Here is a 26,396-nt window from a genome sequence, read left to right as displayed (position 1 = left end):
CTTCTCTTCTCCAGATTAAAATACCCCCAGTTCCTTGGATCAGCTTTCCTATGGCTTGATTTTTAATTCCATCACCAGTCTAGTCACTCTTCTGTTCCACTCTAGCTTTTTGGGATTATTCTAAAAGTGTAGTACTTAAAAGTAAACACAATATACCAGATGTGTTCTGACAAAAGCAGAGTCACTTCCCATATTTTGGCCACTGTAATGCTATTAATGCCGCCAGAGACCCCATTAGTTTTTTAAATGATTGAGTCCACTCAAAGAACCCAATCTTTGGGGTCTTTTGTTTTGTTTTAGATAAATAGTCTGTCATCTAGCACAATCATCAATTGTGCACTTTAACTTTTTAAAACAACTATAGGACTTTACATTTATTCCTGAGTAACTTCATTTAGTCTGCTCTGTGCTTTTTAAGGAATTTGGTTCAGTAGCTATGCATGTCTGTGTGGTTGCAGAGGCTGCTGGTGTGCCTGGAGGAATCCATTTATATTCACAACATTAAAGATATGAAGCTATTGAAGACTATCCTGGATATACCTGTAAATCCAACAGGTAAGAAAAAAATCCTGCAAAAAATTAAATGCTCCAAGGACTTAATTCGTGTATGGATGTTTTTTCTCCTACATATTAGATTTATGCACAAACAGAAACTTCTTGAGTTTTTTCATACTTGAAAAGCCTTAAGCAACTGGTTCGTTTTGGGGGGGATTGGGTTTTTTTTGGCACCTTGAAGCTTTGTTTTAATGATGTTGAATAAAAATTACATAAGGCTATAAAATCATGTGTGAGGACGATGTAGGTACCATTCTAACCTCATTGACACTCACTTTGAGAAAGATGGATAGCCCTTTTGGGGTGATTTATTTTTTGATTTTATGAAGTTAATGTTGGCAGCATCTCACAATATGGGAAGCTTGTTAAGTTGTTAGTTTTTTAAGAAAGATTCTCTAAAAATACAAAAGTTGTCATGAGAGTAAACAGGCTTGAGACTGGTCTATTTTGTATACCAAGGAGAGAGAAAAAGATAATAGAATCTTAAAGAATTCAGTTCATTTCTAGGGAATCTCTCCATTCCAGCAGTGAACTAAAATGAAGTTTCAGTAATGGAGGCAGCAACATGTAAAAAATTGTACATACAAAGCTGTATGTATATAAGTTATATCAAAGCTTAAGACTCTGCTGAAACTTTTCAGACACCCTTAATATAGTGTAAATCACTCAACAAATATCTATTAAGCACCAACTAGGTACCAGACACTGTGCTAAGCACTGAAAATACTGTTGCCTTTCTTTGGAAAGGCAGACCCTACCCTTGAGAAGCTCAGCTTATTGAGGGAGACTGCATGCAAACAATACAAACAGACAAGCTATATTCAGGATAAATTGGAAATAATCAGCAAAGGGGAAGCCAGTAGAATTAAGAGGATTGAGAAAGATGGGATTTTAGCCAGGAAGGAAGCCAGGAGGCAGAGATGGAAGGAGAGAATTCTGTTCATGAGGGACAACCAGGGAAGATGCCTAGAGTTGGGAGATTGTGTCTTGTTCAAAAAATAGCAATGAGGGTAAATTCACGGGATCAAAGATGTATGGAAGTCTAACACGTGAGAAGACTGGAACACTGTGGCGATTGTGAAGGAATTTGAATACCAGCAAGATTGAACCTGCGCTTTAGGAAAGTCACTTTGGCAGCTGAATGGAGGGAAAGACTTGTTTCAGGAGTCAGGAGAGACTTGCAGCAGGTAAACCAACTAGCAAACTATTGCAATAATCTAGACATAAAGAGATGAGAGTCTCTACCAGGGTGGTGGTAGTATCAGAGGACAGAGGGAAGTGTATTTGATAGAGGTTATAAAGATAAAATTGACAGGACTTGGCAACAGATTGGATATTTAGCAAAAGATTGTATATGAGGGATAAGAGAATGAGTAGAAAAGATCCAGTGAGGGTTTGTTTTTTTTTAAAGGATAATGGAGACACATACATATTTGTGTACAGTGAAGGGGAGTGACAGTTATTGAGAAAATGGGGAAGGTAGAGGAGGAGAAATGTGCTAGTGAAGATGGAATTGATTTGGATTAAGGGTGCACATGGAAGGATTTGCCTTAATAAAGAGAAGGGCCACTTTTTCATGTGAGACAGAGGTGAAGGAGATAGTGGGGGAAGCTCTCTAGGGGATTTGAGATGAGGAGGAAGAAAGAAGAGAGACTTTTTGGCAGATGGCCTCAGTCGTTTCAGTGAAGTAATTAGCAAGATTCTTAGCTGAGAGAGTGTAGAAGAGAGGATGCCAAGGAAGGTTTGAAGAGTGATGAAGAGGTTTGGAGCAGCCTCTCTGATGAGTAAGATAGCAAATCAGGAAGGTTCAAAAGAATTGTATTATTTCAGTGAATCAAGTTGTGATGGTGTAACAATAAATTTGTAGTGGACCCAGTCAGCATGGTTTCATGACTTTCTCTAGCTCCACTCAATAGCACATAAATAGGAGTGAAAGCAGGGGATGAGGGGTACAAGGAAATGTTGGAGATTAGCTAGGTGGGATTAGTGATAATACAAGGGACTATAGGACTCTAGTATAAAGGATAGTATAAAGTTGAACTAATTCATCGCAGGGTCTCCTCTCTTCGGTCTCTAAGAGGGGTATTAGGCTAAAATTTTATCTTTCTTCTACATCTAAAATATTTGTAGTCTGGGAATATGAGGGATTCAGAATAAAAGGCAATTTTTCTGATTGCTCTCAAGGAAAGGGTTACTTTTAGCAGCTATCTCCAGCTTAGTTCCCTTCCACCAAATTCTGGTTACAAAAAAGAACCCCATCATAAATAGTTAGTAAAGGCGGGATAGAGCCAAGATGACAAAGTAAAAGTAGAGACTTGCTTGATCTCTCCCCCAAACTCCTCAAAATACCTGTAAAAATGACTAAAAAAATTCTGGAGCAGCAGAAGCCATAAAATAACAGACTGAAACAAATTTCCAGCTCAGGACAATTTGGAAAGGTCTATAGCACCAGGCTGGGTGACAAATACAGTGTTCAGCATGGGCTGCACCAGCACAGACAGGGTTAGAGCAGGCCTTAGGGGACTGAGTCACTGGCAGCTGCAGTGGTTTCCAGACCTCTCAACCCATGAATGCCAAAGACAAATTCAAAGGTCAGTAGGAAAGGTCTCTCACATGGTTGAAAGAAGAGTGTGGTCCAGCCCCAGCGCAGTGGCAGCCTCTGCCACAGCAGCAGTTTCTTCTGGAGCTCTCAGCCTACAGACAGTAGAGGAATCAAGTGGCTGATCAGAGGAGAATTGTGGGGATCTCTTTGCTGGCTCTGAGACAGGATTCTCTTTGCCCTTGCTTGGATCTGGGTCACAGTCCTAAGTGGCTGTCCTGGGACTAGGAGGAGTGCTGGCATGTCAGAGCTTGTGGTGGTAGTGGAAAGGGAATCCTCCTCACAATTTTAAGGCAGAAAAGACTGCTTGTGGTTGCTCCCAGACCAGAGCATAGGCCAAAAGAGGAGTAAACACCACTCCTTTGATCATACCACCTTAAAAGAAATGAAAATTTATAGGTACCTAGAAATATCTCGGAAAATAGCAGCACAAAACCCCTAAAACTTGGGGCAATGCATCCTCCAACTAACAGAACTTCAAAAGTAATTGGGTGGGAAAATGTGCAAACAACGGGGAAAACAATCAGACTATTGACTCTTACTTTCTTGGTGACAAGGAACATCAAAACATACAACCAAAAGACAAGTCAAAGCTCCTACATTCAAAGCCTCCAAGAAAAATATGAATTGGTTTCAAGCCATGAAAGATCCCCCAAAAAAGGATTTTGAAAAAACAAGAGAAGTTAGAGGTAAAATTGGAAAGAGAAATGAGAATGATGCAAGAAAATCATGAAAAATGAGTCAACAGCTTGCTAAAGGAGACCTAGAAAAATGCCGAAGAAAAAAACCCTTAAAAATAGACTAACCCATATGGCAAAAGAGGTCCAAAAAACCAGTGAGGAGAAGAATGCCTTAAAAATTGGCCAGATGGAATTGGCCAAATGGAAAAGGAAGTCCAAAAGCTCACTAAAGAAAACAATTTCTTCAAAATTAGAATGGAGCAAATGAAAGCTAATGACTTTTTGAGAAATCAAGAAATTATAAAGCAAAACCAAAAGGATGAAAAAGAGAAGACAGTGTGAAATATCTCATTGGGAAAACAACTGACCTGGAAAATAGATCCAGAAGACATAATTTAAAAATTATTAGACTGCCTGAAAACCATGATTAAAAAAAGAGCCTAGACAGTGTCTTTCAAGAAATTATCAAGGAAAATTGCTCTGATATTCTAGAACTATAGGGTAAAATAGAAGTGGAAAGAATCCACCAATCACCTCCTGAAAGAGATCCCAAAGGAAAACTCCTAGGAATATTGTAACCAAATTTCAGAGTTCCTAGGTCAAGGAGAAAATATTGCAAGCAGCCAGAAAGAAACAATTCAGATATTGTAGAAACACAATCAGGATAACACAAGATTTAGCAGTTTCTACATTAAGGAATCAAAAGGCTTGGAATATGATATTCCAGAGGTCAAAGGAAGTAGGATTAAAGCCAAGAATTACCTACCCAGCAAAACTGAGTATAATACTTTGGGGGGAAATGGAATTTCAACGAAATAGAGGACTTCCAAGCATTCTTGATGAAAAGACCAGAGCTGAATAGAAAATTTGACTTTCAAATATAAGAATGAAGAGAAGCATGAAAAGATAAACAAGAAAGAAAAATCATAAGGAACTTATTAAAGTTGAATTGTTTACATTCCTATATAGAAAGACGATATTTCTTACTCATGAGACCTTTCTATGTATTATGGTAGTTGGAGGGAACATTATGGGGGGGGCGGCGCACAGGGTGAGCTGAATATGAAGGGATGATATCTAAAATAGAAAATTAAGTGTTGTGGAATGTACTGGGAGAAAGAGAAAGGGAGAGGTAGAATGTAATAAGTCATCTCACATAAAAGAGGCAAGAAAGAGCTTTTACAAGGAAGAGAAAGATGGGGGAGGTGACAGGGAATAAGTAAATCTTACTCTCATTGGACTTGGCTTAAGGAGAGAATAACATACACACTCAGTTGAATACGGAAATCTATCTTACCCTACAGAAAAGTAGAGGAGAAGGGGATGGGAGAGGGGATGATAGAAAGGATGGCAGATTGGGGGAAGGGGTAATCAGAAGCAAACACTTTTGAGTAGTGACAGGTCAAAGGAGAAAATAGAATAAATGGAGTGCAGGACAGGATAGAGGGAAATACTCATCCTGTGCCCTCTATCTGCCTATGTCCAAGACCAACCCTCATGTATCTGCCCCCCTATGTGTTCTTCCTCTTGGTTCTGGTCTGGCCCCTGTGTGGCTGGGCCTATATGTTCCACCTCCTGCTCTTACTTCTCTTTCCCCAGCCCCCATGTGTCCTTGAACTGTATGCCAGCCCCTTCTCTCCCCAGGCATGGGGCTTGCTTTTTACCTCTCTTCCTTCCCCATATCTGGACAAATTGCATTACATAAAAATCACTTTATGTAGAGGTCTGCAGAATGGTCCACTTATATAAAGTGAGAACTACTATATTTCAGGAAATCCTAAATGAAAATTGACCAGATAAATTTAAACTAGAGGACAAAGATAAACAAATCTGCAATCACTTCCAGAAAGAACCTCTTGAAAGAAAAATGTCATAGTCAGAATCCCATATTAAAGTATTGATTGATTATTTAAATAATATTACAATGCACACTCATATATAATATATATACACACATATTTTATATGCATATATATGTATTTATATTTATTATAAGTATACCAAAAGAAGCATTTAAAGCATGAAGGAGCCATGGTCAAGATCACAAAAGATGTGGCAGCTTCAACTATAAATTAGAGGAAGTCTTGAAATACAGTATTCTAAAAGGCAAAAGATAATGTCTTACAACTAGAATAACTTGTCCTGCAAAACTGAATATAATCCTGCAAGGAAAAATATTGTTCCTCTACTGGAATAGAGATCTTTACAGCATTTGCGATGAAAAGACCAGAGCTGAGTAGGAAATTTGAAATGAAAACTGAAGAGTTTAAAGAAAGGTAAATTTATTTGTGCAATTAGAAGGAGCTATATGATGATATATTATTAACTTTCTGATAGGGGGAGGAAAAATAAGTGTTTTTTCAGAATTTTAATGACTTTAAAAAAATTCTGAACTGAAGCTTACCAAATAAAGTCATATTCCATATGCATAGTGGAAGAGAAAACAAGGATTATGCATGAAACTGCAGATCTATGTTTTGAGCAGCTTGCTTTTTAAGTAAATCATTTCTACCTGTAGTTTTCAAAGCTGTCCTTCATGCCTATACTTTTTTATGGTCTTCTTCATTGCATTTTTTTTAAAAGAGAAGATGACTCATTAACCTTAATTTCTTTCTGTTACCCTAATTATTCTCCCTTATCCCAACTCCTCTTTTGGGGGAAAAAAAGGAGGAGGAAGACTTGGGAGTGGCTTGGTTCTATTCTGAGAGTTTTAAGAGAGGAAAGAAAAGATATGGTAAAAGATATTCTTTTTGTGGAAAGGAATTAGAAAGGAAAGGGGGGAGGGAGACTGGGACTTGTTGTTTCTCATAATTGGAGTGTTTGAGAAGGAACATATAAAAATATGGAGGAAAGGGTGGAGAGAGAGCAGGCATCAGATGAACCTCACTCTTATCTGAAAATGGACATACACACAGAATTTGATATATAGATATATCAGATATGTCAGACTCACCAGGCAATACAAGTGAAGATGGGGGTGGAAGTTAAGCTGGAGGATAGTACCAAGGAGGGTGTAGTAGAATGTAAAACAAACTAATGAGAAGATTTTTTAAAAAATAGACTCTAAGGGAGTGTCCATTAATTAGGGAATGACTGAACAAATTATAGTAAATACATATGTTAGTGTTATATGCCATAAGAAATGGTGAAAGAAAGACTATTTCAAAAAATCCTGTATAGCATGAACTGATATAAAGAGAAATGAGCAGAACTGGAACAGTTCTTGAAAGGACATCAACATTGTAAAGAAAAAAGAATTTTGAAAGACTTAAGAACTGTGATCAGTACAATAATTAGTTCCTGAGGACTAATGATGAAGCAGGCTAGCCACCTTCTGACAAAGATGTGATGGTACAGGGTAACACTTAAGTTTTGGAAATGGTCAGTGCTGAAATTTGCTCAACTTATCCTGCGTATTAGTTATAAGAGTTTTGTATTGTTTTTCCAGTGGAGGATGATTTGTGTTCATTGAAAAAGTTAAATTTAATTACATTTTAAAAATCACAAAAACATCTATTCAAAATGTGAAGGGTTAGCAAATTTAAGATGGAGTTAGCCACGCAGATGAAGTCATGAATCTATTGACATCTTCTAGTGAAATTATAAGAAGACTGGCTCAGAGAACCTCATCTTTATGTTCTAATTCCTAGTGGGTTCATATGTCAGATTGAAGAGCATTCATCTAAATTCAATTAAATAATTGGGACCATTTCTAATGTTATTTGGGTTTGGTGAACAACTTGCAAATAGTGGCTATGAAATTGCCAGTTCAGTCCATTTCTGATATAACTGTTAATTTCTTTAATTTTGTGATGTCATTCATACCTTCTCCTTTTGTGTCAAAGATTGCATATGATTTCCTTTAAGCTGTTTAGTCACAGGAAAACTCAATTTCTTGATAGCCCAGCAGTCCTTACTCTAAGCAATTAGCGACATAAACCATTGGAAAGATTTACCAACTCTACAACCATGACAGAAATCACAACCTTTCATGGAATATTGACAAAATAACTCAGTCCACATAGAAATAAATATAGAGCAGTAGTTATGCAAAATCAGGCCAGTAGTCGTTTTGTTCCAGCATCTATTCACTGTCTATAGATGTCTCAGAAGCCAAAGTTCTTCCTTTTCTTAGCTGGTGATAGATAGACATTGGTGGTAGAAATTGAATTCTTTAATAGTTAGTTATACTGCCTGAAAAAATACGGTGTAAATTAATCCTAGGAATCCAAGAAGTCTAGACTCTGGCCCTGATTCTGCCAAGTGGATTATTGTTAATATCAGAGAAGTAACAGTTAACACTTAAGAAAATTTTTGTCATTTCTTTACCTAATACCAACTTACAACTCATATTGAAGCCCAATTCCTGGTGAAATTTGGCAGAGTAACACTGGTAGTCTAAACCTAAAAAGAGAAGGTGTGTTTTTCAGTTTCACGTGATCTAAAATTGTTTCAGTAGCTAATTGGTTTAGTGTGGGACCTAGTCTAAAAGTCAGGTTATCATTTTGGTATTTCTAGTGCCTTCATTGAGATTGGCACAAGTGTTAGTGATTTTGGTTGCTTAATTACCAGGCAGAATTGTAAAATGAGTGAGTTTTGTCTTGGCCCCTCATTTCTAAGCAATGGGAATATAAAGAATGCTGTCTTAAAATCAGAAAAAGTTGGTAGGAGTTCTGGTTCTAACACTACCAAAACCCATCTGTGTAAAAGGGATAATGATAACTCACAGAGCTGTAGAAAAGTTCTTTGGCCCTTAAAGTGACATATAAATGCAAATGATTTATTATTGTTGTCAGGTTTTGTTTTTAGGTTGGACCTACAATTTAATTGTTATTGGAAATTCACTGTGAAGAAATACCCGCCTCACCCCCACTAATGCAAATTTTCAATTTTTATTCTTAGAGTTACCTGGGGCAGTAAGTGATTTGCCTAAGGATACCTAATCAGTATATGTCCGTGATGCGACTGGAATAACTCCAAGGCTGATTATCCACTGCCTGAGCCCCTTATTGTTTGCTGTCTTGTTCTTCCTGTCTTTTTTCAAGGGGATTCAGATAGAAATGGTCTTGGGGCAATTTACTATCTTGATACTATTTTTTTATATTTAATGTTCTGTAGATTATTGTATTATTGTAGATTAAAGTTATTACTAGTATTACTATTGCTATTATACTGAGGCGCTTTTTCTTAGCTTGCTCTCAGCTAAAGTATTAACTAATTTTTAAAGTGCCTGCAGATGAATCTTAGCATAACTCTAAAGTAGATATATGTTGGGGGATGGAGTGCATTTAAAAATTGTGATTTTGAATTTTAAAAGTGAATTGTGATTTGTGAATTTTAAAAGTCATCATCAAACACAAACATTTCCATATTCAAAGGAGTCCAGAAAAAGAGGATTGTGTATGAAATTGTGAATCTATTAATACAGCTTTAAAACATATGTAAATTTAGCATGGCAGTACCAGTATTACTTTTCTTATCATTGTCCCCTTCTGAACATTCTAATGCCGTCTTTTTGGGTATTTTTAAATACCCAAATGTTTTTTCTCTCCCCCCATCACTATCACTATTCCCCTATCCCAACTCTCCCCCATCCTATTCTCCAAAATATAAGGCCTCCCTTGTATCAAAGAAGTATATTCAAAAAAAAAGAAATTTATGTTATATTGGTTATAGCTGAAAATACACTATTTTCATTTTATACCTATAGTCTACTTCTTCATCAGGAAGTGGGAGGGATAGTTTATTGCTAGTCTTTGGAGTCATATTTGGTCATTTCATTGACCATGGTGCTTTTTCTTTACAGTGTTATTGTCTAAACTCCTCTGGTTCTTTGATTTCACTCTGCGTCCATTCTCAGAATCCATTAATTTTGCATTTATTACAGTACAGTAATTGGACATCTAGGTGGTATAGTGGAAAGAGTGTGGGGCCTGGCTTTATTTGATGTCCAGCCTCAAACACTAGCTGTGTGATCCTAGGCAAGTCACTTAACCATGCTTACCTTAGTTTCTTGATCTAATTGAGCTGAAGAAGGAAATGGCAAACCACTCCAGTATCTGTGCCAAGAAAACCCCAAATGGCATCATGAAGAGTCAGACACGACTGAAACAACTGAACAATAGCGATAGTGTAATAATATTGCATTACAGTCACATATCATAATTTGTTCAGCCATTCCACAGCTGATGTTCATCCACCTTGTTTCTAGCTCTTCATTACAACAAAAAGTACTGCTACAAATGTTTTTTTCCTCTGTCTTTGGATTCTTTGGAATACATGCGATGTATTTTAATTTAATTTAATTTAATAATTTTTGGATATAGTACCCTGGATGATTGGATCAATTCACAACACTAGAAATAGTATATTAGTGTCATTTTATGTTCTTTTTTAGTCATCTTTGTTAATCTGGTGAATATGAGTTAGAAATCCAGAATTGTTTTAATTGGAGCTTATTAAAGAATTATAGAATTTAGTATGAGATGTTATAAGCCTAATTTCTCCCAGACTACTTTCCAATTTTCCCAGTTGCTTTGTTGAATAGGGAATCCAACAGTATTTTGTATCAGATGGTGTTTGGAACAGTATTTCTATATCTCATATACCTAATCTGTTCCACTGATCAAGTTTTTCATTTTTTAACCAATATCAAATTATTTCTGATGATTACTGTGTGATAATGTAGTTTGAGATCTGGTGCTGCTTTGCCCCCTTCCAACTTTTTTCATTATTTCCTTTGATATTTTTGATGTTATGTGCCTCTAAATGACTTATGAAATATAAAAATATTAAAATAACTATTCTATTTTATTATTCTTTGTCTTAGTTCTATGAAATTTTATCCTTTGGTGGTTGACTGGTAAGGGTCTGAATTTCTAAATTAATTTAGATAGTATCCTTTTTATTATACTAATACATCGCAATCATTTACATCTATATTTCTGTAAAGAGCATTTTATAGTTTTATCCCTATTATTTCCCATGTGTGTTTTGGTAAGAGTTCTCCCAGGTAATTTATACATTATGCAATTATTTTGGATGGATTTTTTTCTATCTCTTCCTGCTGGATTTTGTTGGCAATATATATGTAGAAAGGATGATTTGGGGGGATTGTACCAGTAATTAATTACAAGGACCATGAAAATCCATGGCTACAAAAGAATGTAATGTCATAAACTGCTGGAAACAATGAGTGAAACTCAAAATATTCTGTGGCTTGAATGTTATACACAATATAGTACAGTATTCTACTTTCTAATACATTCTACCATTCTCATTTGTTTTATAGATGAATTCATTTATTTACATTCACTGTAATGATTCTTTATTTTCCCACATCATATCTTCTTATATTTCTTCTTTTCTTCCTGGACCCTTTTTTATAAAGAGGGAGGTGGATTGAGAAAGAGAAGAAATCTCAACACGGCTTCTCCTCTGCACTGCCTTTATTCACCAAAGACCCTAATATCTATTTCTTATGCTTTTTCTGTCATTTTAATCTTCATGATCCATCCTCCAAAACTGAAGGTTTTTTTCATGTAACTGTTCTCTCTTTGGCTCTTCTCTCCCTCTTCCTTTGTCCTGTTGCTGCCTTTCTTTGAATTTAATGTATTTCTACATGAAACTCTCTGTATATCCATTATCTGGACAGATAAGAATGAGATCATGAGATGCCTGTCTCCATCTCTTTTTATATATTTGTACTCTTTTAAACATTTCACTTATGCAGAATAACAAATTCCTTTTTCTTCCTCATTTCTTCCCTAGCCTGAGAAAGTTCTCATACATTTGAGATGTTTTCTTTTATAATTTCTTGAAATATAGTTCCCAGGGTTTTTAGTGTGATTCTTAAATTATCTCTCATTCATCCGTTTTCCAGGTCAGTTGCTTTTGATAATATCTAACTATAATCAGTGCTTCCACTTCCTTTTCTCTTACTCCCTTCTTGACTCTCTGTAGTCTGGCTTCTGACTTCATCATTTAACTGAAACATTTCTCTCCAGAGTTATCAGTGATCTTTTCATGACCAAATCTAATGGTTTTTTTCTCAGTACTCATATTTCTTGACCTCTTTGCAGTCTTTGACACTCTTATTCACTCACTTCTCTCTAGAATTGTATGACACTGTTTTCTCCTTATTCTCCTCCTACACATCTGACTTCTTCTTAGTCTCCTTAACTGAATCTTCATATAGATCACCCCTGCTTACCATGGGTATCCTCAAACCCTAGATGAAAGCCAGCATGAAGGCACGGTTTTGAAAGCCAGAAAGTAAGGCACAGGATCGGGAGGAGAACGAAGGCAGGCTGGCCTTACTCTCCACACAAAATGTAGGCTCCTGGAGAAACTTACCAATGAGGGGTGGGGTTGGGGAAGGGGAGAGGAACATTCCAGGGTGAGCAGGTTGTAGGGGTCATAGCCTTTTCCAGGCAAGAAAACCCAAGGTGCTGAGAGAAGTCACAGGATGATCCAGCTGTAGAGAAGGCTTCATTCTAAAATCCTGAAAGTCCAGAACAGGACCCCAGAGGAACAAAACACAACAAATCTACAACTGGGATGCTTGTCTCTTCTCCCCCCTACTAAAATGTAAGCACTTTATCATTGTTTTGCCCCTTCTAGTTGATCAAAAATATTTATATTTCCAGATTTCTCTAGCTTCCTTTGTTTTTATTTCAAAGATTCTATTCAACTCTTATCTTTTGATTAGAAAGACTGAAAGTTCATTTTTTTCCCCTGTAAGATTATACTGTCTTGCAAGGTAAGTTTTCCCTGCTTCTAAGTCTCTACCTTTTGTCTTTTAGAATATAATATTCCAAGGCTTTATGTTTCATTGTATTTGCTGCTTAGGTTCTGTATGATCTTGACTGTAGTTCCTTGATACTTGAACTCTTTTTTTCTGGCTACTTACAGTATTTTTTCTTTGATTTAAAAGTTCTAGATTTTATCTATGGCATTCCTGGCTATTTTTAGTTTGGAGCTTCTTTCAGAAGGTAATTGGTGGAGTTTTTTTTCTATTTTCATTTTATGTTCTAGTTCTAATACATCTTGAGATGTCTTCTTTAATGATTTCTTTTTTTTCCAGAAAACTTTTTATTGTAGGTGGAGTGGGACAGCTGGACACAGTTTAGATGATTCCAATTTTGTTGGCAACATCTAAAGCACCATAGTCTGGAGTAAGTCAGACGTGAGACTTTTTCTCTCTATCAGGCTAGATCATTGTGTTGACCTTGGCCACATCAGTGTCATACGGCTTATTTACCTCCTGCTTGATCTGATATTTTAGCCTTGACATCCACAATGAAGCCTAGGGTGTTGTTGTCCTCAGTCTTCTTCATCGTAGACTCAGTGGTCAAGGGAAACTTAATGATGGCATAGTGATCAAGCTTGTTTCTCTGAGGGGCACTTTTCTCAAGAGTATTTGGGCTGCTGCTGAAGTCTTAGTATCTTGGGTTGCTGGAAGGTGAGGGGTGTTCAGATCTTCTTTTTGTGGCTATGCACAGCCTTCAACACAGCCCTCTTGACCTTCAAGTCCTTGGACTTGGCTTCTCTCTTGCAGGGAGGGGCACGGAAGAGAGCAACACCTTCCTTCTTTGGCTTCGGTGCCATCTTAGGGGAAAGGCTCTTTTATGATTTCTTGAAATACAGTATCCAGGGTTTTACTCTGGTCATGGTTTTCAGGGAATCTGAATCTTATATTGTCTCACCTTGACATGATTTCCAGGTCATTTGTTTTTAATAATAGATATCTTATTTTCTTTCATTTCTCAACCTTTTAATTTTATTCCAATATTTCTTGTTGTCTTATGGAATCATGTAGTACTGTTTGCCCCAATCTGTTTCTCAGCATTTGGGGAAGGTTTTCTACCTTGTGGTCTAATCATTTTAGTCTGCTTTCAGTTTTTTTCTTCCATACTCTCACTTCATTCCTAATATTTTTTCCCTCTTAGATTATTTCTTTCAGCTACTGTTTTAGTACTTGTAGCCAGGCTGTTCTAGGGTTATTCTCTTCTTCTGAATTTACCTCCTGGGCTCCTCTTACCTCATAATATTTCTTCATTGTGTTCTATGTCTCCTATTTAATTGTATTTTCAGTCTGAGTTTTTCAATTAAGATTTTTGGCTGGTATTTGGCCCCTCCCTCTGTTTCAGTTCTTAGATTTTGTTTTAGTTTCCTGGTGCATCCTTGTAGGTTTAGGCCTTTTCACTTTGCATGATTTTCAATTGGGTCTAGTCCCTGATGTGGCCCTGACAGGCTCAGTCTGCTCTTGGAGGACATGTTGGGCTCAAGCCTTCTTCATGGTCTTCCTGTTGCTGGTATGCAGACATTAAATTGGCCCTGTCTCCTAATATGACTATCGGTGCTTAGAGGGGAGTGCTCACCTAGGCCCTGTCACCCTGTACACAGGCCTTGTCACAGCTGCTTCTGTCTCTCTCTTCTGTTCTGATAGGCTCGGATCAAGATCTGGGTTCAGGAACTCAATTACTGGAGTTGGCACAGGTTAGCAATGCCCTTGTGCAGAGTGTGGGATGACTTCAGGTACATTTGTAGCTAACTGTGGCTCACCTCTTCTCCCTGCCTCTGGGAACTTCCCCTGGATTTCAGCTATTCTCCTGGTGCAATCCCTCTCCCCACTTTTCCTACTTCTATATTTACCTGAGCTGTGCACTTCTGAGCTGAATGGAAAAAGTGATTTGTTTCTTTTAAAAACTGACTTATCATTTTTCTTTCTATGAGCTTTTTCAGATATTTGGGGTTTCCTTGGGAGAAGTAGGCTTATCTGTGTACCTTTGATATCACCATGAAAGGCTATGGCAGGTACATTTTTAAAGAGGATTCTGAAAGTATAGATGGAATTTTCTACCAAAAACTGGCTGCTCTTCTTCTGGGGAAATAAAATTGACAGAAATATGGAAAAATAGAAAGTATCCTATACTGGACTTCTGAAGTAAGACAATGTGGGCATAAGTTCCAGGTGTACTGCTTATTGGCTGTGTTACCAAGTCACCTAAACTCTCTGTTTAGTGTGTTAGTGTATTAATCTTTAAAGTGAGGACAGTAATATATAAACAACCTAACTCAAGGTTATTGGGAATATTAAATAGTATAATATGTATAAAGCATTATGCAGGGTATCCCAAAAGTCTTAGTGCAGCTTAAGCAATTAGACTTAACACTCTGTATCATTGTAAGCTATTAATTCTTAGCTTTGTCTAGAATATGTTGTCTGGAGTGTATTTTTGTGTAAGAGCTGCCTAGTATTGAGACAGCTCGTTTTAAGTATTCATATATGCATTACATTCTTTCAGTGACTTTTGGAGGAGGGCATATAGCTAAAGGAGGAGTAGAGTGATGGGACTTCATTATTAGAGCCTCTGCCTAGGGAGCGTTGTTACCTCCTGTGAGTTGACAGACAAAGGGTTTGGCACAACAGTCCTTAACGTACTGACAAGTCTTTAATTTTGTCCTAGTTGAAAGGCTTGTAATTATCTTACTTTTGCCTTGGAAATGCTGCTTGTTACTTTATCCTTTGAAAATCATATATGAACTTTGGTTTGAAATGCTACTCTCTAAAACTACTTTTACAAAGCACACAGCAATCTGCTTCTAGTTCCTTCCATTGCCACTCTGTTTTAGAAACCTACTACCAGATTAATTTTTTGGAAACACTCCTTTTTCAGTGGGTTACTCCCACATTAATAACCTTCAGTGACTTTCAGTGGCCTATGAACAAAATAAGCCTACTGGTCATTTTGGACAAAATCTAAACTTCTTCACCTGACATTTAAGACCTTCCAAAACTTGACCTCTATCCCCACAGTTTCCAGCTTTATCTCATATCCATATATAAACTCACCACTGTGGCCAGACTCATCTCACTCCATGCTTGCAGCCATATTATTCCCTCCCCATTTTCAAACATCATCCCTTTCCTCTCTGTCCTCCCTTTCAGTTGCCTTTGGGTTGCCAGTGAGGTTTGGCATTGGAGTTCTAAAAGCAAAATGGGTGGTTTCTTTGTTAAGATAAGCCCAAGAAATCTGTCAGTAACAGGAGGGGCAGTAGCGTGGCTGCAGAGCCTCTACTCCATGTAACTTAGCTATTCTCCTGCCATTGATCTCTGTTAGGTAATGAGAACAGTGAGGCTGTCGATTATTGCCAGATAGAAATGGAGAGGAGTCCATGGTTCAAATCAATGTGCAACTTCATTTTTCCTGTGTTTACATTTTTATTAGTAGATTGGGGTATATTTTGCCCTGTAAATTTTTCTAGGAAATCAACTTTACATTCATTTACTAACTAGTTAGCTATGGCTTTTAAATGACTAAATAAGTTCATTCTCATCTGCCTATTTGTTGTTGTTATTCAGTTGGTTCAGTTATGGTCCAACTCTTCAAGACCCCTTTTGGGGTTTTCTTGGCAAGATACTGAAGTGGTTTGGAATTTCCTTCCTAGCTCATTTTACAGAGGAGGAAACTGAGATTAAAAGGGTTAAGTGACTTACTCAGACTCACACAACTATCAGCAAGTGTCTGAGACTGGATCTGAATTCAGATCTTCAACTCCAGGCCTGGCACTCTATCCACTGCACCAACATACTACCTATTTAGGTTTTTCTAAACATTTCAAAATCCATATTCACTGATTGTTGAAGGGACAGGGGAAATTTGTCCTTACTAACTTCTTGAATTCAATGATGTGATATAAACTTATGTGGTAAACACTTGTTGTAAGAATACCCCTACTTCAAAACAAAATACTCTGGAATTTTATTTTGGTTTGGTTTTTTTTTTTTACTGGGCTTGTGTCTTTATTGGCATAGGGAGGTCTAGATAAGGAAAGGTCTTCTATCAAAGCAGATCAGCATCTGTTTTCCAACATGCATAGTCTCCATGGGGCACTGACTATTTGCGTCTTGCCCCAGATCATAGAATCATAGACTTAAAGCTGGAAGGAACCTTAGAGGCCATCAAGTCCAACCCCATCTCCTACCCTCTCATTTTGTAAATCAGCAACCTGAGACACAGAGAGGTTGTGATGTCTCAGCTGATGTGCCTGAGGCAGAATTTGAACCCAGGTCTTCCCAACTCCAAGTCAGTGATCATCCACTATGCCATGTTGCATAGCCAGTATGTTTGTCAGATGCTGAACTTGAACCCAGCACCCTTGCTGACTCTGAAGCCAACTCTCCAATCACTATACCATACACCTTTATTTTTTTTAATTACTAGATGTAAATAAAAATAAATTACTTTAATCCACTGTCTTGGCTGCATCACATTTAGTAGTCTGTATGGCCTCTATAACCATGGACTTCTAAGAAACCTTTTACACCATGAACTTGCCCAGTTCTTATCATAGCACAACATTTGGTCTTAGAAATTAACAATCTCTCTCATTAGACTCTCCCCTCCACTGCATCAGGCTCCATTTTGAGATCATCCTCTGGTTATGTTTAATCACTTGTAACCAGAGACTTGCTACAAGAGATTTGTTTGTTACCAACAAATGCAAGTGAAGGAGAATGAGGAAGGGAAAGGGGTGCTTGGTTTCAGAGCCCTTGGGAATGGAATTTGAAAGCATCTTTTTTTTTAAATTCCAAAATCTAGTTGCTTAGCCTCAAAAAAGATCAGTCTTGTTTCTCACGGCCAGAGTCAGGCAAACACTGCGTTCTTCGTGGGGCATTCACTTTTTTAAGCCTTTGGTTGGAATAATAAACAAAGATAACTGTCCCCAGAGCACTTTTCCTCATTTACCAGTAGGTGATGCTATAGTTAGTCACTTAAATTGCTGCTTAAAAATGAACTTATTTCTATTCTCAATCTATCCTCTTTACCAGGTTTGTGTGCCCTGTCTATTAACCATTCCAATTCTTATCTTGCCTACCCTGGAAGCTTGACCACTGGGGAGATTGTACTTTATGATGGAAATACTTTGGTAAGTTGACTGTAACTTGAATTTTCCAGATGTTAATTATAACCACCTGCCTGCTAATAAATGAGACAGGGGAAAGCAGAGCTGCACAAAAGAGATAGAAAATATTTATCTTTACATTTCCCTGGCCATTCTAGTGGGGTAAAGTGAAGGTGGCAGCCAGAGAAAAAAGTTATTTGCTTTAAGACTAACCAACCAGCCATTATCAAATATAACTGTGAGGCAAAGTGAGAAGCTAGCTTAGACATCTACCAGTGGGTGGACTGGTTGTCAGTTGGAGATACTTTGTTATGCAATTGTCATAACTCTGGACAGTGTATACTTTCTTTTAGGGCTCCCAGGGTGTAGCAGTGAGGCTTTCAGGAGAGCCTCACATTAAAGACAGTGACATACCTAAGAAGAAATTCAGTTTTATTCAGTAATATCATCTGGTTTTTTGGATGACCATTCTTCTGAAGGCAGGAAAGGGGAGAGGGTTATGATTAGAATTGGTATGCGCTCTTTCCTTTTGCTGCCAATTCCATTTATGAAAACTAATGATGAAGTATTCATTTGATGTGTTTATGGCCTGGATGGGAGGTGAGAATGGCAGAGGAAGTATAGTAACATAGGCAGAGATCTGAGTTGAAGAAGGAAAGGGGGTGCCTTCTTCCTTAGTTAAATAAATCTCTTTTGTTCCTCATCTTTAACAGAAAACAGTCTGCACAATCCCTGCCCATGATGGTCCACTTGCTGCCATCACCTTCAACTCTGTGGGATCGAAACTAGCCAGTGCTTCTGAGAAAGTGAGTGAGTATGACTGTCTGTTGCCTAATTCTTCTTCTTCCAAAGGTGGGGTGACATAGGGAGGAAAGTTTGTGGCACTGCCTGGACTAAATATTACTACATTGTGACTGGCATCTGTCCCTGCCAAGGATAAACTTCAGAATGAAGTTTGCTAGTGTTAATATATCACATTCAAAAAATGAATTCATTCAACCTGAAAGTATATATCAAATGCCTACTGTAGGAAAGGTATTGTGCTTGGGGGCATGGGGAGCATGAGTATGATACAATCCCTGCCCTTATGGAACTTAAATCAAGTAGAAGAATTAAGGCATTTGTGCAAGGCAGAATGTGATGAGTGCCATAAGAGTGGTTGTTAGTAGTTCAGAGGAGAGAGAGCTCACTTCTTGCAGGGAGATTGAAAGAAGGCTTCCTAGAAGAAGTGGCATTGGGAGCCTTGAAAGATAGTTCAGATTTCCACAGGTAGGGATGAAGAACATTCTAGATGTAGAAAACAGTTGCATGAGAAAAGGCATGCTTTGTACAAGAAAGATGCAAGGTGTGTTTGGGGAAAGTCACTTGGGAATCAATGTGTACAGCCCCAGTGATAAAAAAAAAAAGGCTTTATTTTGTATGTCTGCCTCAAAAGGGGATGTTGTTATGCAACAGAAATGGGAAACTATCTATATGAAACCATAATGGCTATGAAATGTTAACTCTGTTGTTTTTTTCCCCCCCAGGGCACAGTCATCCGGGTATTTTCTGTCCCTGAAGGACAAAAACTCTATGAGTTTAGGAGAGGAATGAAGAGGTCTGTGTTAAATTTAAAATCCATTTTAAAGTATACCTGGGGATTATGCATTGGAATAACTGGAAGCCAAATAGGGTGTGAGAAGTGTGAATATATGTGTCTCTTCTGTTACAGAATGTGAGAAACGGACAAATAAATAGTACACTCAGAGGCTCCACTCAGTGCCTAGCAGAACCAAAAACAAAGAATCTGTGTTGACGAATCATAAGCCAGCTATTGGAGCCTTCTCTGCTGTATGCATATGAGGGGCTGGCAAGAAAGGATCCAAAGAGATTGAGCACATAATCCACAGAAATTATTAATGTCATCCATTTAAGATAGAAAAGTATTATTGCTGGTTCCATGCAGAAAACAGCTTATCCCATGAGAAGAGAGATACAAAGCACAGCTTTTGGAACCCTGTCAGATTTTAAAGGCATCAGAGCATCTAGCAGGCAGACGAGGTGCCTTTCATGGCCAATAAGAAAAGGAATGACTCTTCCTGCTATTTTGGACATGATCATAACTTGTTATTGAATCATTTGACTTTGTAATTGCTAGTTATTCAAGACTTAGGAAAGATGATCTCAGATGACATTAATATCTTTACTTTCTACAGGACTTGATTGTATAACTAGCTTTTCAATGATATCTCTAGCTCTTTCCTTTCCAATGAAAATATTCCCTTATTCCTAGGTATGTGAATATCAACTCTCTAGTTTTCAGCATGGACTCACAGTTCCTCTGTGCATCCAGCAACACAGAAACAGTGCACATCTTCAAACTGGACAACCTTACCTCTAGGCAAGTATCACACTGGGAGGTGGTTAAAGCCACATCCTCTTCAAACTCCTCTCCAGGCAAGTGGCCCTGATTGCCAAGTCCTTGTTTTTCAAACTAAGACATAAAAGGCAAGATTTAGCCTGAAGATATTTTGGTCTCTAACTAGTGAATGTTAATGTCTTTGATTAGCATAAAAGCCACTTTTTATTTCCTTAAGTCAGAAATGTGACATATGCCTTGTATTTGAAAAAATAGCCAATGTAAATATGTGAAGATCATGAAGATCTATCTTTCTAGACTTAGAAAATACTCATGAATGTGACAAGGTCAGAAGCTATAGAGTTTTGTTAATGTCAGAAGCATCTTAGAGCTTTTTATAACTCCATTTCTTAGCAAGTAGAATGTAAGTAGGTTATATTTGTTAAGTATCTCTTGGGCACATATGCCTATACTAGAGGGTTTTTTCTGTTTTTTCTTGTATGCCTACTGTTTCTGGTGAATTGATGCAATAGAAAGCATTTGAACAATCTAGGGAATCCTAAGAACACAATTCTCAAGTAATTGTTGAAAGCCTTAACAAAACTGGCTGGAGTACGCCACTGCTAATGCCTACTCTCTCCCTCCCAACTACCAGCACATTTCTCCCCTTCTCTGTTTCCTCTGCCTTTTCTCCTCCTCCCCCTTCTCTCTTCCTCTCCCTCTCGCAGCTTCCTCCCTCAGGGCTGTTGCCAAGGGTTTCTTTTTAATTAATTTTAATTTATTTTATTTTTAATCTATGGACTAAAACAAGAATTTCCATGACATAATGTAATGAAAAAAATGATTGCACATGAAACTGCAAATTTATTATGTACAACTTGCTATTCCTTTTAAATATATAATAAAATTATCATATGTTTCTTTTTTTTTCCTTTTTTATTCCTCCCTCCTCACCCGCCCTAGAGATGGCTCTCATTAGACACAAATATGTATATATGTAAAATCATTCTGTGTGTACTTGTATTTATCAGTCCTTTCCCTGGAGGCTGATAGTGTTTTCCTTCATAGGTCTTTTGTAGTTAATTTGTGTATTTATAATAGGCAAAATGACTTATTTGCTCAAAGTTGTTCTTAAACCAGTATTGCTGTTACTATATACACCATTCTCTTAGTTCTGCTCATTTCACTCTTCACCATTTCATTCGAGTCTTTCCATGTGTTTCTGAAATCATCGAGCTCATCAATACTACTGGAGCATAGTAGTGTTCCATCACATCCATGCCACAGTTTGTTCAGGCACTCTCCAGTTGATGGACATCCCTGCAATTTCCAGTTCTTTGCCACAACAAAGGGAGCTGCTGTAAATATTTTAGATCATATGGATTATTTTCATTTTTCCCTAATCATCTTTGGAAATAGACCTAAGAGCAGTATTGTTGGGTCAAAGAGTATCAGCAATTTAATAACCCTTTGACCTAGTTCCAGATTGCTCTCCGATATGGTTTAATTAGTTCACAATTCCACCAACAATGAATTAGTGTCCCTTTTTCCACATCCCGTCTAAACATTTATTGCTTTCCTCCTCAGTCATTTTAGCCAATGTATTGGTGTGAAATGGTATCTCAAGGTTGTTTTAATTTGCATTTCTCTGATCACTAGTGATTTAGAGCATTTTTCCATAAAACTATAAATTGTTTTGATTTTTTCATTGGAAAACTGCCTGTTCATATACTCTGAATATTTATCAATTGGGGAATGACACTTATTCTTGTAGATTTGACAGAGTTCTGTATATATTTTAGCTATGAGACCTTTATCTGAGAAACTGTCTATATAATTTTTTCCCAGTTTTTGCTTTCCTTCTGATGTTGGCTATGTGTTTTATTTGTGCAAAACCTTTTTAATTTCATGTAACTAAAATTACCCATTTTATACCTCACTCTGCTCTCTCTTGTTTACTGACATGGATGTCATGTTCCACATTCTTAAAATTTTCTTGTAATATCTCTTCATATCTAGTTTTACAAAAAACTTTTTATACACATAAAATCAGATTTAAATAATTGGAGAAATATTCATTGTTAGGCAGGGCCAATATAATAAAAATGACTATTTTACCTAAACTAATTTATATATTCAGTGTTATCCCAATTAAGTTATAAAAAATTATTTTATTGAATTAGAAAAAATAATAATAAAATTCATTTGGAAGTACAACAAATAATCAAGAATATCAAAGAAAATAATGAAAAAAATGTAAAAGAATGAGGTTTAGCAGTACCGGATCTTCAGGTATATTATAAGGTAGTAATTAACAAAACTGTCTGGTACTGGCTAAGAAAGAGAATGGTGGATCAGTGGAACAGAGTAATAAACATGCAATTTACAGCAGCAAATAAATACAGTAACCTTGTATTTGACAAATGTAAAGACTTAAGATTTTGGTATCAGAATTCGTTATTGGTAAAAATTGTTGGGAAAACTGGAAAGCAGTCTGGCAGAAACTGAGCATAAACCAGTATCTTAACACCATTTACCAACATAATATTCAATAGGGCCTTCTTTAGGTAGCAAATAATGGTCGTCTCATAATGGCTTTTTGCTTTTCCCAAGGAGCTTAGAAACTCCAAGGGTCCATGTTGAACTAACATTTATATCATGTCTTCAATAAGTAAGGAAATCAAAGCACAGAAAGGTTTGAGGACTTGACCAGGATCACACTGAACGTACAGTCAGTTTTGATAGAGCTTGCCAGAGCCAGCCTTTGCTAGAGTAACTCCATTTATTTTTTGCAAGAAGTTCAGAAAACTCTAACCAGGATCCACAATACTGACCTCCATGCGTCAGTGCATCTCTTCCTCAGTCAGAAGATGTTTCACACTCTTAGACTGCACAGATTTGTCATGGAGGACTCTTTCTGCACACAGTCAGTATGACTTATAATCTGACTTCTGCCTTCATTACTCTGCTGAAATTTCTCTGTTCAAGTTACCAGTGATCTATGAATTATCACGAGATGGCTTTTTCTCAGTGCTCATTCTTCTTGACTCCTTTGACCCAATTAACACTATTGACCTGTCTTTCCTTTCTTCCTGCTACTTGCACCTCCCTTGTTTTCCTGACAGTAATGCCTTGCCTTTCTTCTGACTGTTTTAGCCATTCTTTTTCTGTCTTCTTCATGGGGCTTACATGCTCTGCCTTTTCCATAAATTTTTTGGGTGTGTTGGAAGGCTTAGCTCTTGGCCCTTTCATCTTCTTTTTACACTTCTCTCTCTCTCTCTCTCTCTCTCTCTCTCTCTCTCTCTCTCTCTCTCTCTCTCTCATTCATTCTCAGGAATCCATTCTGCTATGGGATACAGATTTTTCAGTACTAGTGCTTTGGAGTATACACATCTTTTAACAGTTTAAACCAAGAATCTACATAGATATCTAAATGACAAATAGCCCTTGACATAAGAACAATCAGACCTAGGATATTCTGCTATAAAATGGCACCAAGACATGGATTTTTACTTCATCCCATTAAATGCAGCAAATAATATTTTTGACTTTGTAGTTTTTTGAGGGTTTTTCTTTTTCTTCTTCTTTTTTTTTTTTTTTTTAACCACCGAAGCAGAATTTTAAGTCCATGCTAATGACATTAGTGCTTTGGTAGGTGCTTATATCTGCAATTCAGACATATCTTTGCTTCTGCATTTGTTCCCACTAGTGGGCCAGAAGAGCCTTCAACCTGGAGTGGTTACATGGGAAAGATGTTCATGGCTGCTACCAACTACCTCCCTTCTCAAGTATCAGATATGATGAACCAGGACAGAGCCTTTGCCACTGTGCGTTTGAATTTCTCTGGTCAGAAGAATATCTGCACCCTGTCTACGTATGTATGGCATTGCCCTCTTCCTTTTCCAATCTACAGAGATTGAGATTGAATAGACCTTGTAGTTTAGGATCTTGTTCACTAAACAGTTCACTGAACTAAAGTAACCTGGTCTGGTAAGGATGATGATCCAACTTTGTATGTTGCCCCTTTAAACATTTCAAAACAGACACACTCATGTAGAAAGAATTAATAGCCCCAATTTATGAGTTAATATTGCTATTTAGTTATAGTACCTTTGTTTATGAAGCTGTTGTTTCAGAGGGACTTCTTTATGTAAGGAAAAGAGATATTAGCAACGACCCCAGTAAATTTTTCATCGAAAGGTGGCCTGTTTGCCCAACTCTCTCATAACCAAATTCCATGTTCTCACTTGCTTTTAGTATTCAGAAGTTGCCAAGGCTGTTAGTCATATCAGCTGATGGGCGACTTTACATCTATAATTTGGACCCTCAGGATGGAGGAGAGTGTATCTTAATCAAGACCCACAGGTAAACATGTTTGTTTACAAAAGGACAAACTTTCAAAAGTGTTAGAAGAGCTGCCTCCTTAAAGTATGTTCTATGGCCAGCAATATATTTCAGGGCTCTTTATTATGATCAGCAATTATAGGTGTTTATTAAGTACCTGACTCTTTGTAGTACAAATGTTGGGTGGGCTTGAGTCCATATATCCTTTAGTTTTCATTTAACATTTTAGAAACTTTACGCATGTTTAAACTTTGCCCCTGTACCACCTTGTAGGTGACCTCTAGGCTCTTGAGACTATGGCAGTATAGCACAAGCACTGTCAAAGTCATTCTGAGCCAGAAAGGTGTCAAGTAAAGTCTAGTAATAGACTTTTTGTCTGCCATTCAAGGACCAACCTGCCTAAATTCAGAGGAGATCACTTCTACCCTGGACACAGGCACATGTCTGTTTTCCTGCTTAGTCCTTTCTTTAGTGCTTAAATAGCTTCTATAACCAAGTGCAGTATGGCCTATTCCTATAGTGTAGATTTCCCTTAGTTTTTACCATATCTTAAACAGCAAATTTGCTTGCTTGGGTAGTCATTTTTAAGGCTTTCCTTGGCTATTCTTACGTTTACGTTGCCCATATCATAGGTTAATATAGCCTTAGTTCATGGTGTCCTAGAAGTGCTAGTGAATCTACAGAGCCTGCTTCTTTCTTTGAAAATTTTCTAAGTGTAATACATTCCTTTTTCTTTTTCCCTAAATTAATGAAATCTAGCTTGCTTGGCTCAGGAAAGACAGAAGAGAATAAAGAAAATGACCTCAGGCCTTCATTACCTCAGTCTTACGCAGCCACAGTAGCCAGACCAGGCACCACTTCTTTGTCCTCAACAGTACCAGGTGAGCAGAAATCAGACTGATGGGATATGGCACTTCTGACCATTTGCTTATTCCTCCCAAGGTGATGTTTTCTACAACCTCATTTTCCTTAGTTATTTTTTGCCATACAAGTGATACCCTTTGTGTTTGATAAACATAAAATCATTTTGTCCTAAAAAATAGCTTTACTCTCTTGACAAGTTGGCTGGTTTTGACTAGCATGTTTCAGCTTCATCTTTTCATGCACCCATACCAGCAATACAAATGCAAGAAGTTGTGTCATACTTTCCAGTTTGCCCATTTTTCTCTAGTTCTATCTAGAGCCATCAATTAAATGGGGACACTTTGGTGCTTTTCATTTCTTGTGTTTCTCCTTCTGGCCTTCCAGGTTATTCTGAGGATGGTGGGGCGCTTCGAGGAGAGGTCATCCCAGAACATGAGTTTGCAACGGGACCAGTGTGTCTTGATGATGAGAATGAGTTTCCTCCTGTGAGCATTAGGAGCCCCTAAATGAGTGCTTCAGACTGCACAATAAGAAGACATTCTCCTCCAAGAGGCGAAGTCATTTTCCCATTCTGTTAACCTAGCCTATAATAACTAATTTTCTCCACTAATATTCAAAAAGCCATAAAATAATTTTTTATATTTTATGCTTAAGATCTTAAAGAATAATAATTAGCTATATGCTTAATATTGACCGCAATTAGAATAGCAGGATACTAATCCAGAGAGCTTTTGGGCTGACTGGCCTGAATGAGATCAGAGGCCTGAAAAACTTTTCTCTGGCTTATATATCTTTTGGTGATCATAATTCGCAACTTACTATAACAAAACTGGATTTTCCTTAGATTTCTAAGGATGCTTTGGGGTGGGGGGTAGGGGAGGAGCTGTTTTTATCCTTGTGGAGATGTTTTTCCAGTGATAGGCTACTTTTTCAGGATGGAGGCCCACGATACAGAACTGGTAACTGCTGTAACCTTGAAAGGCTCTGTTATGACCAAGAGGATCATTAGTTATTGTCTTATTGCCATGCCAACCCACATAAGTCTGAGTATTTGTTTAGTAGAATCTTGCCCACATAGCTAAAGATGATAGAGTTGGAACTAATG

The 26,396-nt window shown here is 37.5% G+C and overlaps 1 protein-coding gene across 1 annotated transcript in view; it reads left to right on the top strand.

The window, feature by feature from the left end:
* Positions 1 to 26,396, top strand: part of WIPI1 (WD repeat domain, phosphoinositide interacting 1) — a 52,861-nt gene that overhangs the window by 25,248 nt on the left and 1,217 nt on the right. Inside the window, exons 4-12 of the mRNA XM_072645505.1 lie at positions 459 to 555; positions 17,672 to 17,769; positions 18,459 to 18,551; positions 19,272 to 19,342; positions 20,018 to 20,125; positions 23,793 to 23,957; positions 24,341 to 24,448; positions 25,187 to 25,308; positions 25,676 to 25,776. Of these exons, the coding sequence (XP_072501606.1) occupies positions 459 to 555; positions 17,672 to 17,769; positions 18,459 to 18,551; positions 19,272 to 19,342; positions 20,018 to 20,125; positions 23,793 to 23,957; positions 24,341 to 24,448; positions 25,187 to 25,308; positions 25,676 to 25,776 (963 nt within the window). The remainder of the gene's footprint in view (positions 1 to 458; positions 556 to 17,671; positions 17,770 to 18,458; positions 18,552 to 19,271; positions 19,343 to 20,017; positions 20,126 to 23,792; positions 23,958 to 24,340; positions 24,449 to 25,186; positions 25,309 to 25,675; positions 25,777 to 26,396) is intronic.

The sequence above is a fragment of the Notamacropus eugenii genome, chromosome 2, assembly GCF_028372415.1.
Source record: "Notamacropus eugenii isolate mMacEug1 chromosome 2, mMacEug1.pri_v2, whole genome shotgun sequence".
NCBI classification, from domain to species: domain Eukaryota; kingdom Metazoa; phylum Chordata; class Mammalia; order Diprotodontia; family Macropodidae; genus Notamacropus; species Notamacropus eugenii.
The sequence above is the reverse complement of the archived record's forward strand: the minus strand, read 5'-3'. Positions and strand labels throughout refer to the sequence as shown.